Raw genomic sequence first — 15,793 nt, forward strand, 5'->3', positions numbered from 1 at the left:
CCGTCTCCTTGTCCCCGGCATCACTGCGCTGCACTGAAGGGACGCTGGCCGTGACCGCGGGCCTTAAATATCCACATGACACCAGAGTCAGCTCTAATGAAACACCAGACAGATGTCTTCATAAACTCTCTGTGGCACACAGTCTGCCTCACCCTGAGAGATGGGGGTGACTTTGAGCCATGACGGATGTCCCTGGTGTTTGTGTGTGTGTGTACATGTGTGTCTTTGTTAGGCCGATGATGATCGGAGTGACAGCCAGTTGTCTCTCCCACACTGAGCGGTGTGAAGGGTGACAGCTCCTTAATGTCCTCCTTCATTAGAGAACTCACTGGGACAGAGTGTGTGTCTGAGTGTGAAAGTGTCAAAGCGAGAAAACCGAGTTGCCGTTTCACAGCATACAGGAGACTTGTTTGAACACACACAGTGGACAGTCTCAGTCTGTAAAGCCGATCATTGTTTATTGAACGTTCTCCTCAGAAAGACAGGATCGTTTCTCCAACTCCTCCTTCAGGCTTGCTGCCGTCCATCCTGACTTCTCCTCTGGAGCCAGATTTGTTCTGTGTCTGCACACTTGACAAAACTGGATAGAGTGCAGACACAACAGCAGGGGCTGGGTAGATGTGGAAATATATTGTAGTGTGCTGTAAAGACACTAATTCTGTAACACTGATGCTGAAGTTTCCTCATTGGTCTCTATGGAATTAGTTTAATCTTGCGTTAATCTCATTTACACCTGATGTTAACATGCACTACATTAACTGGATATTTTAGTCAAAAGAAGAAAAACTTTATGAAGTAAAATGTAGAAGCACATGAATGCATTCACTTTTGTTTTATGTCTGGCCTCTTCGGACTCACATTTTAACACACTAGGTACATTTTATATAATTTTTCAATGTGCAGGGAGGTCCCAAAGACCTATAAAAGCCTATTAATGTCAGAAATAGACGTGTTCTCAGGTGGTTTTGTAGCTGCTGCTCCTTTTCAGGCTATTTTTGCCTTTTAATATGTGATTAATCCCATTAAAGTCTGTTTTAGAACCCAAACCATGATTTTTTCCTACATTTACCCAACAGTGACTTAAAACGAGTCACAAAAAGTGAAAACAAGACACAAAACAAATCAGGAATTAATAATGTGTGATGTGTTGTTCTTTCAGGAACCATGACCATATCTAAGCTTATGGTTAAATGAAAATTACTTTATTCTGTACTTTTAAAAATTCTATAATTCATCAAAATTAAATGTTTTCAATAACCAGATACCGTGAAAAGCTAAAAATTCTGTATTATTCAATGCAACTAGCTCATGCAGTCATGTGACAACAATTCTGAGACTTTCTGAATGAATTGGGCTGAACTGCAGGCCGTGTTCTGACAGAGCAGACAGGAGACAAATATAGAAACACATTCAAAATTTATGTAGAGTCACCATTTTTTCCCAGTATGGTGGCACCTGTAAACATTTGAAAAAATGCTGTGCACATTGATTCCAGGTTTTCTCAATTCTTGTTAAATACTTTTTTCTTATGTGTGCCATTTTAACTTTAATATACTGCACAGAAAACTGAGTGCTTTTTCATAAAGTTGCAGAACTTTATACTGCAGTGAAAAATGAGCTCACAGTGAATAAAAATGCCACAGGAGCAAAAAACACAGAGAAAACTTGCACCAAGTCTACTCATTCCTCGTATCATTTCCGAGGTCCGCAGCGGTCGATTTGTAGTAGGATCACAACCGTGTGTTTACTCATAGTTACAGAGACTCCGTGCCGTTATCAATGATACAGAAATCGTGGATCCAGACTATACGCTGCATCACTGCCAAAATCTAACCAATTGGTCCTTGTGTCATTTCTGACCTTCCCTGAAAATTTCATGTAAATACGTTTTTGAGTAATGTTGCTAGCAAACAAACCAACGCCGATCGTCTCATAACTCTGCTGTGTTCCTTGGCAGAGTAATGATTGGGGTTCAGAGGGTTAATAGTCACAGTAATTTTTTCATCTATCACAAGCTGAAACGGCTGCTGTGAAAACAGCCTGTATTGATTGTTAAATTGGTAAGTTGCCCAACTTCTGCCTGCACTGTGGATATTTTGAATATGAAGTCTATAAGTATAACCTGTTCATCTGTACTACAGTTGTGGCCTCAGTCATCTTCAGCAGTGTGATTCAGTGAGACACCTGGGCAGACATCAGGGGCTTTGAGATTGACAGATCATGATAGCGATCATCAGGGTGATGTGTTCAGCCTCCATCTGCCCCCACAGGGAGATATTGCTGATTTGCACCAACTTTTTACAGCGCTTAGAAAAGCCTCTCTCAGTCAGGCCCCTTGGCTGGTTCCACTCCCCGGGATGCTAATGAGTTTGTCTGTAGGCTTGTGAACTAACATGAAAACTGCCTGTTGGCTACATCATATTCCACTGTTATCTGACATTTTAGAGGCAAGCACAGGCCCGAGGTGTTTGTTTCTCTTCTTTGAATCACTTCATGCATCACTGTGCCGACTACTAATTCACATTTAGCAACTTAAACCACTTCAGCTCATTTCACGGCTAATAGTAAGTAAACAGTCGCTTTGTAAGGAAGGTGTAATAAGCAGCAGGTGGGAGAGGATGTCAAAGCAACGTGAATGCAAAGGAAGAAATGAAAATTGTGCTGCATCCCTAACTGTTAGTCCACAGGGGAATCAGCAGCTATAGATTAGAAGATGTTGATTAACGCAGTTGATGTCTCTCAGCGAAGCTAACAGCAAGCACAGGGGGAATTGCAGTTGCTTGTTGCGCTTTCTCCCTGCTAACTTCTTATTAAATCTCAGCGCTGTGCTCTCGGGGGTTAGCATACATGCAGCTGGCAGGGACGCTGGCTCCCCCTCATTCATAGTTAATGTGCCATGATAGAGCCATCAGGATTTTGTGCTGATCTGGAGTTCGCCCTTGCATGTGTCAGAGGAGACCTTGGCATGTGGCTTCGTCCTTGCGGATGCACGCACACGCGCTCATCCGCACATTTATATAAGTTGGACGCATCGCAGCATGACGCCGTGGAGCGGAGGTGAACATGAGGCAAAGTGTCTCATTTAGGAAGTAAAGCATCTGGTGAATAATTTCGAGGTGCTACCTAACGCATGTGCACGCTCCTACTGTAACGCACTTTCATGTTTTATAATTGATTGCCATAATGCCTTTTTCATTACAGGCTGCCAACTGTTTCACAGCCGTTCCACCTATTTTCCATATCACTTCTCAAAATGCTTACACAAAAGAGAGCCTCCCCTATGGATTTTCTTCCTCTTTTGTCCCGTCATTTGTTTCGTACGGCTGCCAGTGCTTTTAGATCTATGGCCACCACCTCGTTGTCAGAGGAAATCCACCTCATACATTTCTTCCTCTGTTCACTTTTGCTTTCAACACCTATTTTTTTCTGACTGTAATGGACTCTCGGCACTAAACCTCCCCCTCACGCAAACCCGCACCGTCTATCTGTTTTTGTCTCTCTGTTCTTTTCATCTCTGTCTGTCTCTCCAGCGCTCCTCGCTGGATTTCTGTACAGCTACTACACTGGGGCTTTTTGGCAGCTCCTCCACAGCCTGGTGTGTAAAGCCTTCTGCCTGTAACTGACACTTCAATGGGAATCAGGGTGCAGAGAAGAGATGGTGGGTGAAAAGGGGAGACGGTAGCCTCGCTGTGACTCACTCTTGTGCTATTCTACTATTGATTAGCCTCCTGCTACTCGCACACTGGCTGCTGATCAGCTGGTTTATACAGTGTAGGCAGATGAGCTGCCTGCGAAGGAGAAAGGAATTGTTTTTAGCTTCAAATGTAGTCATCCTATAGTTCAACTTTGAATTTATTTAGAATGTCTTATTCTATACCGTGCCTGTGTGTGTCTGGATGAGGCCTGAATGTGGATGTTTTCTGCATGTCGTGCATTCTCTGTGGTACGTTCTGTTTCTGTACACAGCAGCTCAGCGCTGTCAAATAATCACACCTAAGGGTCTTTTTGTCCCTTTGTAGAGAAATGAGTTATTTACTCATAGGAAATGAATTTTCCAAAGCCGCTGGCCAAGAGAACAGTGAGCTGGGGAGGGTGGGGTTGAAAAACGGCACTTTTTCCTTCTCTTTCCATCAGATGGACACACACACACACTCACACACTCACATTTCTCTAATTAAATGTCAAAAGGCAGGGTATGAAAATCAATGCAGCATTGTGTACAGAAAGAATGCAAGCCAGCTAATTCAAAAAGGCAAAGGAGTGCCGTGAGGCTGATTATTTGACAAGCCCACTGCTAATGAAATCTGCTCTCAAATCAGGAGCAACCACCCCCCCTCAGGCAGGGAAACAGCAGTAATATGGGATGGGTCTGATAACGCTAAAGGAGCTCACAACTTGATATAAGGTTATGAATATGATATCAGTGCTTCATAGTACACTTTCTTCCTTCCTCCGTCTTTCACATCACACTCACTGGAGCCTCTCCCTGTGGATTTCCTCCAGCCCTGCTGCTGACGGGGCCACAGCTGGGAAAGTAACGCCTTCCGTGTCTGCCTGGGAGGATTGGTGTCACAGGCAGGTGGAGGTGGAGAACGTGAATAACACTCGCGCTCTGATTCCTCCTCGTTTCGCTCTCTCCTTTCGCTGCTAGCATTCTCCATGCCCCTCTCTGGGCTTCTCTCTGGAGGCTCTAACTCCAGCAGTATCTCTCTTTTGCATACATTTATTTTCCTTCTCTCTATCCATCAGTCCCTTCATCTCTGCGCCTCTCTCCTTGCCAAGATTTCCCCCAAGACTCTAACATGCTGTGTGACTGACTACTGGTCCCTGACTGAGGGTTGAGGCCCCCTACCAGCAGCAGACTTGCAGCTCCCAGCATCGTTGTTGATCATGAGAAACTAAAAGCACACACATGTTGACGCTTTAACACATAGAGATGTCTGTCAACGTGGCCACACTAACATTCACACAACAGGAGAAAGAAAAGGACTCCTGACTTTTCTGTGTCAGACAACGTCTCAAACAGGAGGCAAAACTTTTGTAAGAGGAGACAAACAAGCAAAAGTGTGTGTCTGTGTGCAAGTGATGGGAGCACAGGTAACCTCCTCAGGGGCCCACCTGTGCTGCAGACTGCTCAGACGTAAAACACACCATCTGGGCCACCAAAATATTCCACCCAGGATCTGACTGGCCAAATAAAAAGAGTGTTTTTATGCTGAGCTGGGCTGCTGAGGAGAGTAGGAGGAATCCAGGAGCCTACGCACAGTTTTGTGCTTAAATCATAATTTCTAGGCACAGAATATGACTGATTAATTTCTTTATGTGCTTGAGGATGTGCACATATTTAGAACCACACTGCTAAAGCCACTCTCAAACAAAGTGTACTGTCAACTATCTAAGCACAATGAATACATTGTAAACTACTGTGTCATGACTAAAGGTGTGCACGCCTATTTTTTTTTAACAGAGAATATCTTTGTGTGTGTGTGTGTGTGTGCATGTGTGTGTGTGTGTGTGTGTGTGTGTGTGTGTGTGAAAGTATTCCCTGCTGACAGCACCTGTGACTGACAGAGGATTTGTTAATGTCATTCACTTGTATCAGCTTTATGGCTTAAAGTTCTCAGAAGCGGTGCTGAAATTCACAGCCGTGCCCATTTTAGTATCAAAAATAAACAATTACATGTGTATGGAAAATACTCTTGCATATTCTTTTTACTGTCATGTAATGTGGCTGTGTATGTATACAACCATAAGGAATCCTGTATTTAGCATTAGTTTAAAAGAAATGCATCATCTTAATCTTTGAAAAATCACCACCACGAATAAGCCATTGTTTTGTTTTCGTGGTCACAATTTTTGGAGAATTTTTGCAGTCTTTAGATAGATAGATAGATAGATAGATAGATAGATAGATAGATAGATAGATAGATATTCTTACAGTTGTGCTTTGACTGACAGGATTATCAGACTACAGTTTCTGATTGAGGAAAAACTGAGTCTGCATTTTTGTGCAGTTTTTCAAAGAGAACTTGTATTTATCAACAATCAGATTTGGTGTTCTTGTCTTTCTAAAATACGTCACAATGTGCAACACAGCTGTCATCCATCTGTCCTGTAGCCTACAGCTTCTTAAGTACATTTTATCATCCCTAATATCTTCCGTTTGTGTTTCCTATCACCGTCAGTTGTCATCAACACTTAAACTAACAAGACCAATTTAATATTATTGTTTGATTTTTTTTGTTTGGTTTTTTTTGTATCATTTCTGGTACTAAACATTCATTTTCAGTGAACTCATTTCTTAATTTCTTGAAGCCTCCTCCCTCCAGTATTCCTCCAAACCCCTGAACACATTTCAGGCACAGAAATGTTCTTTTCCTGAAGCCCTGCAGTCTGCATTAACAATGAGCTGCTACGTTTTGACAACACATTTTATTTGATTAAACTAGAACAGATATTTTTTTCTGTCACACTGAAATGGTTAACAACCTAAAATTTTAGAAGTCGCACATCATTTAGTGCCGTCTACAGAACAATAGGAGAGCAAAATGTGTCAGTGTTTTGAAGGAACCACACAAAAACATTTCAGTCAAACTGAACTTTTCACAGTTGGGAGACTTTTACACCAAATCACCTGCAATGTAACCACATTTATTCTTAATACCTGATTGTATGGCAGCAAATGGTGAAGTCTTGGTGAAGTAAAAAAATGGTGTAGAACAGTGTAAAATACAACAACACCAGAAATTATGCTAAAACACACTTAAGTCCTTTGCTCCATGTGGCTGCTACAGTATGTTAACTGTCTGCAACAATTAACTCTACATCAAGGCAACTGGATCTTTCTAAAGGAGGTGACTGAACATCTATGGGGCAAGTACATGCTTCTGTATGTAAATGAGTGTGTATGTGTACAAGTTGATGGCCAGAGAACCAGTGAAATTCATCACTGCTGGCTGAAGGTGTTAGTACACACTTCTACATCCACGCTCTTATTTCCCTCCAAAAGGAAGCACAGACCTTCCTCCTCCTCCTCCACCTGCGCACATTCAGACTTGATACTGGACAGATGACTGACTGCGTCAGAGAGCTGCTACTGCCACGTCAGTCTTTTGGCATTAGCGCCTCTTTCCCTCACAGGCTCGGCGTCCACATGATTGTGACAATCTGTCCTCTAATGCCTGTTTCATTCCACCCCTGACACCCCTGACCAAATGCAAACATGCTCAAAGAAACGCTTCCAAGTAAGATTACATCAAAAACTATTTCTGATGAAAGAAGGTCCAAATCTAAATTATTTTCTTTGAGTATCTGTTTGGTCTCAATTGTAATGTTGCCACTAGATCTGACAGCTTTAGCACACATGAGCCCATCACTCTGAACCCCAAGGCCACCGCTTCATTCATCTGCGTCTCGCTAAGCCACTGGCGAGCTCTTAAAGAAGAACTCAGAGAGGCTTTCTGAGATCAAGTAGAGCGCCAGAGGAAAGAGCAGCAGCAGTAGTATGTTGATACAAACACTCAGCTGTACTGTTGCTTTCAAAAGACCTTGTGAAAATGGTTTCTCATCACACTTCCTACATTTCAGCCTGTCAGGTGACAATTAAAATGTGACAGGGTGTGAAAAGCATTAAGAAAGATAATCTGAAAACAAGTGACAGTAACAGAATGCACAGCTATGGGGGAGGATGGACTTCTCAAACATTTTTATTTGTCTTTCAGCCCCAATAATGTGTTCTAGAAATACACCACCTCTGTCAAACCAGGTTTATAAATTAGTTCTTGCTTTATCTTTGCACAAATACTTAATGGGGTTTGAAAGTATACAGATATACAATTGCACACCAAGTGTACTTGTATACATGCATCCCATGGGGGAAAAAATGAGAGCATTAATATACAGGGCATGTAACAAAGGTTTTATTGAAATTTGAAGAACAGTGTTTATGAATATTAAACATGACTCTGGCCCTGAGTTGTGCAAATCTTGCTTATTAAGAAGATCTGTAATTACACAGCAAAGAACTCAGGAGGAAACAAGAATGTGTAATCTAGTCGATGTTGTTTTCTTTTGTACTGGACAATCCTGTAATGGGTGTCAGCTCCCCATGAAATGACTCAACCAAGTCCAGAGGTGTTCTGGTGTGCAGATGATCACATCTCCACTGTAATCTACAGCACATATTTCCTCAGTGATTTATGACTATTGTTGTCGATATAAAAATCACATCTGATCTATAAGTATCTCATCTGACTTGTTTTCACATTCAAGTTTAGCCCTGAACTAACAGAAGTGTTTTCTAAGTGGAGTTTTATGCATCAGAAATACAATTACTTGAATGAATTACTCCAGTATTACAGCTTGCTCCTGTGAATGCAGAGTAGCTTTACAGTGTTTGAGCAGAGTCGAGGGTGAGCTGGTGTGCTGAGCTGCAGCGAGTGGGGAGTGGTGGGTGCAGAGAGGCAGAGACTTTATAGATCTGCATGTCCGAGAGGAAGAGTTACATCTAAGTCGTTTGAAGGCAGGACAGGATTGTTTTTACTGAAAAAAACTAAATATGTAATATTGATACACAGAGATGAGTGTTGGGGTTAAATCAATCACACAGACTTTCATGTTCAAACATACGCTATCATTCAAAAGGTTGCGGTCATCCAGACAATTTCATGTTTTCCATGAAAACTCGCATTTTTATTCATGTGCTAACATAACTGCACAAGTGTTTTCTAATCAGTGTAGTATTAGAACACAGGAGTGATGGTTGCTGGAAATGTTCCTCTGTACCCCTATGGAGATATTCCATTAAAAATCAGCTGTTTCCAGCTACAAGTCATTTACCTCATTAACAATGTCTAGAATGTATTTTTGATTAATTTAATGCTATCTTCACTGAAAAAAATGCTTTTCTTTCAAAATTAAGGATACTTCTAAGTGACCCCAAACTTTTGAACGATAATGTATAGCTGTGGCTCTTCTACAACTAGATTTTTTGGAAGTTACACTAGTTTGTAATGCCACAGTGACTTCCAGTTCATTGCTTGTGAAAGCACAGTGCTACTGATGATTTATATGTTACGTAAGTCTTTAGAAGCCATTTCTTAAAGTTGTATTTGACAAAATTCCAGTACAGGCAAAAAAAAAAGAAAAGCCCACCTCTTGCAGCTCTTTCTTCCCTGTCTAACCCCTAAATCCCTCCATCCAGACAAGCACACACTTCAAACGGGCAAAATTAGTCAAACATTCGCACAGGGTTTAAACCTTCGCTCTCCTGAGAGACCCACATTCTACTTTCACCATGGACTTTGTTGCTCTTTGTGATCTATCACCTGCTCTGGGTAAAAATCCTTGTGATTGGCTGAAGTTTAATACGAGATTTTCTAAAGCCTGAAAACGAAGCCAAGGAGGTGTGGAAGTCTGGTTTCCTCTCAGACCACTTCAATTACAATACAAAAAAGGAATAAATGGAACATTTGTACAATGACAGCAAAAAATTCTACCTACCCCACTTTCGTCTGGCTGGTTAGGAGTCTCTAATGGCAGAGCAGGGACTTTAAAATCAGAGATGAATTTATGAATGCCTTATTGTGCATTTTGAGACAAAACTGCACACTGATTCTGCATAAAAGCACCAACAACAAACTACGATCAATCGCTTTCGTGATTAAAATAAAGTGGTGACTTTATGAGATGCAGCCATTCAGACTGTATGTGTCCACTGCAGCCTGTAAGTGTAAATTAACTGTAATAGCAGCTTTGTGATGTGCATTGATGCCTTTTTGTAAATAATGCGGCAGAAAAAGCACTGAAAAATAAACAAGTGCTGCCAGTGAAAGTCACAAAACATCCAGCATTGTTATGTATGTGCAAAAGCAGCAACAAATCTGATGCAATGTATTTGTAAGAAGAAAAAGCATACTGTAATAAACTCACAGACAAAAAGTGTAGAAGACTGTTTAAAAAAAACCCAACAAAGATTACAAACAAGGCTACAAATCGCTAATAATTACAAACAGCTAATTGCGCTCGCAAAATTGACTAGAGGGAAACAAATGAACAGATAATCACACACAAAATTGTGCATCCCGTGTGACTCGCACACATACACCACACACACACTCTCCCAACCTCTCCCTGTCCGGTTTTGGGAAACAGCGATGATTCAGCCCTCCAATCAGGAGGCTGCTCCAGATACCCAGCAGGTCTAAAGGACACAGATCTGAATTAATCAGGGCAGCGGGGTTGCATTTAAAGTACTGGAAATACACCATAAGACACTCGGCTGCTGTAATTCGTACAAAACGCTGATGGCAGAGTTGAATATGAACGCGAACCCTGCCTCTCCTCTGCCACCGATGATGGACTTTGGTCTGTTCGGCGACGATCACTCATCTCATTTCACGCAAGTGCCAAAAACTGCCGTTAGGAAACAATAACATCAGAGGCCCGAAGGCTGTGTTTTTTAAATGAATAATGCAGTGTGATTTGTCTGCCAAACAGCCCTTAAAGCATAAACAAGTATTTGTAATTTGTGTTTGAGAAACTACTGTGTGTGTGTGTGTGTGTGTGTGTGTGTGTGTGTGTCTGTGTGTGTGTGCGTGCGTGTGTGTCTGTGTGAGACAAATGGAAGAGAAAAGTTTACAAAATCACGTCTGTTTTGATTCCGTCTGTCTCTGCATTTCTCTGACTTCTCGGATGTCTGCTAATAAACATTCACAGAGTAAAGCTGCTCCCTCTTTGATGATAATTTGCTGTGAGAGAGGGGAAGATGTGTGGCTTTTAAAAACTTTGCCTTTCAGAGCTGTGGCCTGTAACTTCTCTCTATGGATGCTAAGTGGTTTCGCACTTGACACGTAATTTACTGCACTCACAGAGAATTTATCACCTGGCAGGTGGCTGCCAAATTTCTCCTACATTTCTTTGGTTTACAGCACAAAAAAATAACTTGTGAGCTCTTAAAAGACTCTGCTTTCCTCACTCATTATTATAAACATCTCTCAAACAAAGAGGACGGCCTGGAGCGTTTCCACTGCTTGCATCAGTGTTCAATTTGTTGATTGATTCATTGATTTTTTTCCTTTTTTTTCCCCCAGTTCTCCAAACTCAGAACTGTTGTGGAGCGGGGAAAATTGCCTGCAAGGATTTATGGCCTGGTTTAGATGAATGTGTTAGAGAGTCGATTTACATTTTAAATGGAAACATTACCTTTCCTTTCCCGGGATCAACAGACTGTTTATGAGTCACTACGAACACAGACACAGTAAAGACGTCACGTAGTGTAAATTTTATGGTGCAGTGGGTGCGACACCCACTCTCTCTGCCTCGACATCGATTTGGCCTGGTTTTTTCCCGGTGCAGGTGTCTGAGTGAGTCTTAAAATAAAGTGGCAAACAAAAACTTGAATTGAATCATGAATCTAGAAGTAAAATCTCTGAATCGGTTACGTCTTCAAAACAGTTGGACTCCCTGAGGTTCAGGATTGATTCTCATCCTTGAAAACAACAGTTGGCTGGAGTCATCTCACTTTTAGGTCCATTTAGTAGCTGCTCTGAAGCTTGTTAGGATTTTGCATGACCATCAGCAGATGACGTTTGCTCACTTGTCACTGCTTTCTGTTTATTTTTTTTTATTAGATACAGTGAATAAAAGAAAGGAACTCAGGGAGCGACAGATTGAACAACGTTCCCCGTCCTGACTCTTGGTGTCATGACCCCTAAAACCCCACGAGGCCACTCTTTCTGAGCACTCCAAGGACTTCTCATTCATCGGTAAAAACATGCTGATTGCTTTGCATCTTTTAATAGTGCAAAAGCAATCCAGAAAAAATAATCCATCACTTCATCAGCGTAAAAACACAAACACACAGTCAAGCTAGAATATCTGTGCATTTGTCATCAGATAAATAGTTAAACAGGATTTTAGACTTATCAAACTGTGGATGCCAGTGTGGGAGAACCCCTCTAGAGTTCATTTTTGGCTTCATGTTCATATTTACTAAATGTCACTAAATGTCTCACGTACTAAATGAGGATCTTAGTAAATAAACTTATCATAAAAGCCACTAAGCAGAAACACGGCTTCTGCTGACTTTGGACTATTGCTATACATTCACATATGCTTTCTGATTTTTAACTTACTTAATGGTTTCTAACACTTTCTACTGTAACGAGATACGAATAAACCTCACTCAGTGTATTTACCTCCACCTCCAACTACGCCAGTCAAAGATCCATAACTGGTTTACCAACATATATGAAATACTTGATTACATAATATATAAAACATTACACAATACCCTCTCCTTGAATGCACATTATTCTTAATTTGTTTTATAATGCAGTTTAAGAATTTTCATTTGTGTAATTGTATATCACTGCATATAATTACAGCTATGTGTTACCAAATAACCCTCTATTCTCTAGTTATGGATGTTTCATAAGAGGAATAAACCCATTACAATAACAAAGCAGCTGAGGCTATATTTAGATTGCAATCGTTCGTTCAGTGTTAATGTATGGCTTGTAAAATATAGGGACTTAAAATATAGTATTACCAATAAAACACTAAAGGTGCCAACAATTACAAATTATATATGATGTATAATTTATATTATTTACAGCTGTTACTTACAGCAGTGTGACTGTGGACAAAGAAATGCTGTGTGCTTTAAGAGTATGTCCACTGCTGTGTGTTACAGTGTTTTTACAGAATTAGTACGGAATTATTTGCTTAAGTGGGAGAGAAAACACACACAAGGCGGACAGATAATGCAATTAAACCACGCGTAAGTGTATGTGTGTGTGGAAAGAGGAGCAGCACAGTGATCCATCGCCAGTGGAAAGGCTGAGGAGTGGGAGGCTGCCGAGCGAGCCAGGGGTGCATTTGGGTGTCAGGAGTGTGTCAGGAGTGAAGTGTGGCACTCCCATCACAGCGAGCGGTCAAGTGTGTGCTGCAGGTAGAGCTCTACAAAAAAGAAGCAGCATGTTTTATAGATGCAGTGTGTATGTTGGACAGCACGCATCAGTGGCGTTTCCATGGATCTAGTGTGGGGAGGAGGGCCACTGTCACCCCTCAGCACTCCCAATCATGTGGTCCTAGTGGCCAGTGGTGGCTCACTACACATTTTGGATTAAAAAAAAAAAAACAAACAAAACAGGTCTAGCTGTCAACATATGTGCAAATGGTGCTCTGTGTTAATACACAGCTGGGGGTCTTCTGTGAGCTCTGGAATGACAGGTGGATGTTTACCTGTGTGAGATTCAAAGGTCAGCCTGGCTCACATCAAACACACGATAGAGTTTCGCCTCATTAATCTTCATCTATCCAACTGTCTGCTTGTGCTTCCTCACGTGTTGAAGCCTCCAGCTGCAGCCCTTCATGTGTGTTTCGTTGGATCACGGCACGGAGGCACAGTCAGCCTCTCCACAAACACAACACACTGCGCAGCGTCTTACAACAACAGCCGGTTCAAAGCCTACACACACACACACACACACACACACACACACACACACACACACACACACACACACACACACACGATCCAGGTCTGTGTGAGGCAGCGGTGCACATGCCGATGCAAACCCGTCCTCGGCTCGTTAAATCGGGGGCAATAAACCCCCCTCAGTCAGCGCATGGATGGAGAGCCGAGGCAGCGCTGCAATCCGCCACCACATCCACCCTCTCTGATAAACACAAAAACTTACCCGCCGTGACTCGAGAGACGCCGAGACAGCTGAGGACGAGCAGGAAAATTCTCTCCATGTTTGTAGCGCTCGGCCGACCTGCGCTCCCATTGACTCTGGCCGGAGGAGCGGAGAGCTGCTGCCGAGCGCTGCTGCTGCTGCTCGGCATTCACGTCAGTTCATGCGTATCGTCTCGACTGTGGTGGGAGACGGAAAAAAAACAAAAACAGGAGGGGACAGCAGCGACGGTTCCGCCGGACAGCGCTTCTTCTTCTTCTTCTTCTTCTTCAGACACACCTCCGCTTATTCAACAGCCTCCTCCGTCCACCGAGCCGCCGGCATCCAGCGACCTGCAACCACCGAGTATCATCATCATCATGATCGGTGTGGAGGTTTGCGCCGATCACATGCGTCGTCGGTGCTCCAAGTGTGCTCAAAAAAGCCCTCCCCGATCCGCTGCTGCTGCGGCTGCTGGTGATGCTGGAGGTGGTGCTGCGCTCCGCTCGGATGCTGCAGACAGTGAAACGTGCTGGCTTTGTATATGAGCGCCTGGACTGCTCCACAGTGAGAGAGGCTGCAAGGCAACCTGGCTGCAACACCTCTACAACGCACTATCAAAAATATAAATGCAACTTTAGAGGTTTTCCCCGACCCCTGACATCACTGTTTTCTATTCTGGCCTACTTTACTCACTTTCCTCTCCATCCCACATATTTACCATCACAAACACCAGTCATCAAACAATACTATGCATCGTCTCCCAGGCCTCCAGGAGAAGCACAACAACCAGCAAAGAGCACATCTGATCAACTTGTCACCAGGAGCCCTCTCTTTTCTCTCTCATCCTCACTGCTTGGACTTGCCCACTTGGTGAGCCAGCCTCTGAATTATTGCTGCCCACTCATCGATTAAATATGCATACACTGGCCCACGCAAACAGTCGCCTGTGCAAAGATAAAGTCTCTTTGGAGCTGCTTTGAACTGTTTCCCCCCCCCACTTCAAAAACAAACACGTGCCTCTTGACTTTCCCCTCCATCACCTCCTCCACCAGCCTCACATTGTTTCAGAGCGCAGCATGAAGCAAGCGAGAAGTGGATAAAGTCTGCATACAGTACCTGATGGTTTCCCTGCAGCGCGCCGTGGATTTGAAGCTCTCCGGGGTGTGTGTGTCTGTGTTTGTGTGTGGGAGTGTCAGTCCTGAGTCAGGAGACCGCCACTGTCCCCTAGCTGTGTCCCCAAGAAATGTTTTCCTCACCCCGCTGTGCACCTCGATTCATAGCCTCCCGCCTCTGACGTGCTACAGAGGAACACTGTTGTGCTGTTTCTTTTTTTTTTGCATGCTTCACCACTGTGGGCTACTGCTCTCTCCTCACTGAGAGTGTGAGAGTGAGGGAGAGTTTACACTGACACATGAGGAAATAAAACCTCTACCTTCTCCTCCATCATTTACCTACAGTACCAAATATGTGTGGTGGAGGAGGTGTTCAGTGTTGCTTCTCAAAACAAACTCAAATGACAAAATGAAAGCTGACTCAATAGCCTACACAGAAAAATGACCCAAACTTGCAGCTCCGTCCTTTTGGCTGTCATATCCAACTTTGAGCTGCACATAGCGTACTAAGGAGCAGAACATTCCAGAGAAACACACAAAGATCCAAAGACCCTCTCCCAAAGCTGTAAATTTGGTAAGACACCATTTCAGGAGACAGCTAACCCAAAATTCACCTCCAAATGGAACATCTGCTGATCGGATGTTTACTACTAAAGGACCACTAACTGCACTTTTGGAGACAACAGGATGCCTCCTACCTCCACAAGAATCTGATAAGGGTCATAAAGTGTCAACTGTGAGGAAAACCACACCTCTGCAGTACTGACCTTCTGATCTCAATACCTAACACACAGAACTTGGTATGCAGGAATGAATTGAACAGTTTAAATCAGAACATTAAAGAAATGCACCATCATCGGAATGATGATCTGGACTCAGTCTCTGATACCAGGTTGATGAGGACCAGGATGGAAGAAGAACACATGGAATCTGAAGTGTTTATGGAAGATGCACACACATGATACACTAATACCCCCTCATCTCTCTGTCACAGACCAC

General features: G+C 42.8%; 2 protein-coding genes across 4 annotated transcripts in view; one reads left to right on the plus strand and one right to left on the minus strand.

The window, feature by feature from the left end:
• LOC129347780 (uncharacterized) overlaps window positions 1-12,494 on the plus strand; it is a 44,835-nt gene extending 32,341 nt beyond the window's left edge. The window contains exon 6 of the mRNA XM_055006046.1: window positions 11,631-12,494. Within this exon, the coding sequence (XP_054862021.1) occupies window positions 11,631-11,643 (13 nt within the window). The 3' untranslated portion in view covers window positions 11,644-12,494. The remainder of the gene's footprint in view (window positions 1-11,630) is intronic.
• The window catches only part of fndc5a (fibronectin type III domain containing 5a), a 36,741-nt gene extending 21,758 nt beyond the window's left edge, over window positions 1-14,983 (minus strand). Inside the window, exon 1 of one of the 3 annotated variants that reach the window (XR_002746641.3) lies at window positions 13,704-14,536. Coding sequence is in view for 1 of the 3 variants with exons in the window: in XM_023279337.3 (XP_023135105.1) it covers window positions 13,704-13,851 (148 nt within the window). In the remaining 2 variants the exon portion in view is untranslated. Of the gene's footprint in view, window positions 1-13,703; window positions 14,539-14,798 lie in introns of those variants that run through there. The other 2 variants (XM_023279338.3, XM_023279337.3) reach the window with 2 other exon arrangements.
• Window positions 14,984-15,793: the final 810 nt, after the last annotated feature.

Source organism: Amphiprion ocellaris, chromosome 20, assembly GCF_022539595.1.
Source record: "Amphiprion ocellaris isolate individual 3 ecotype Okinawa chromosome 20, ASM2253959v1, whole genome shotgun sequence".
Lineage (NCBI taxonomy): Eukaryota > Metazoa > Chordata > Actinopteri > Pomacentridae > Amphiprion > Amphiprion ocellaris.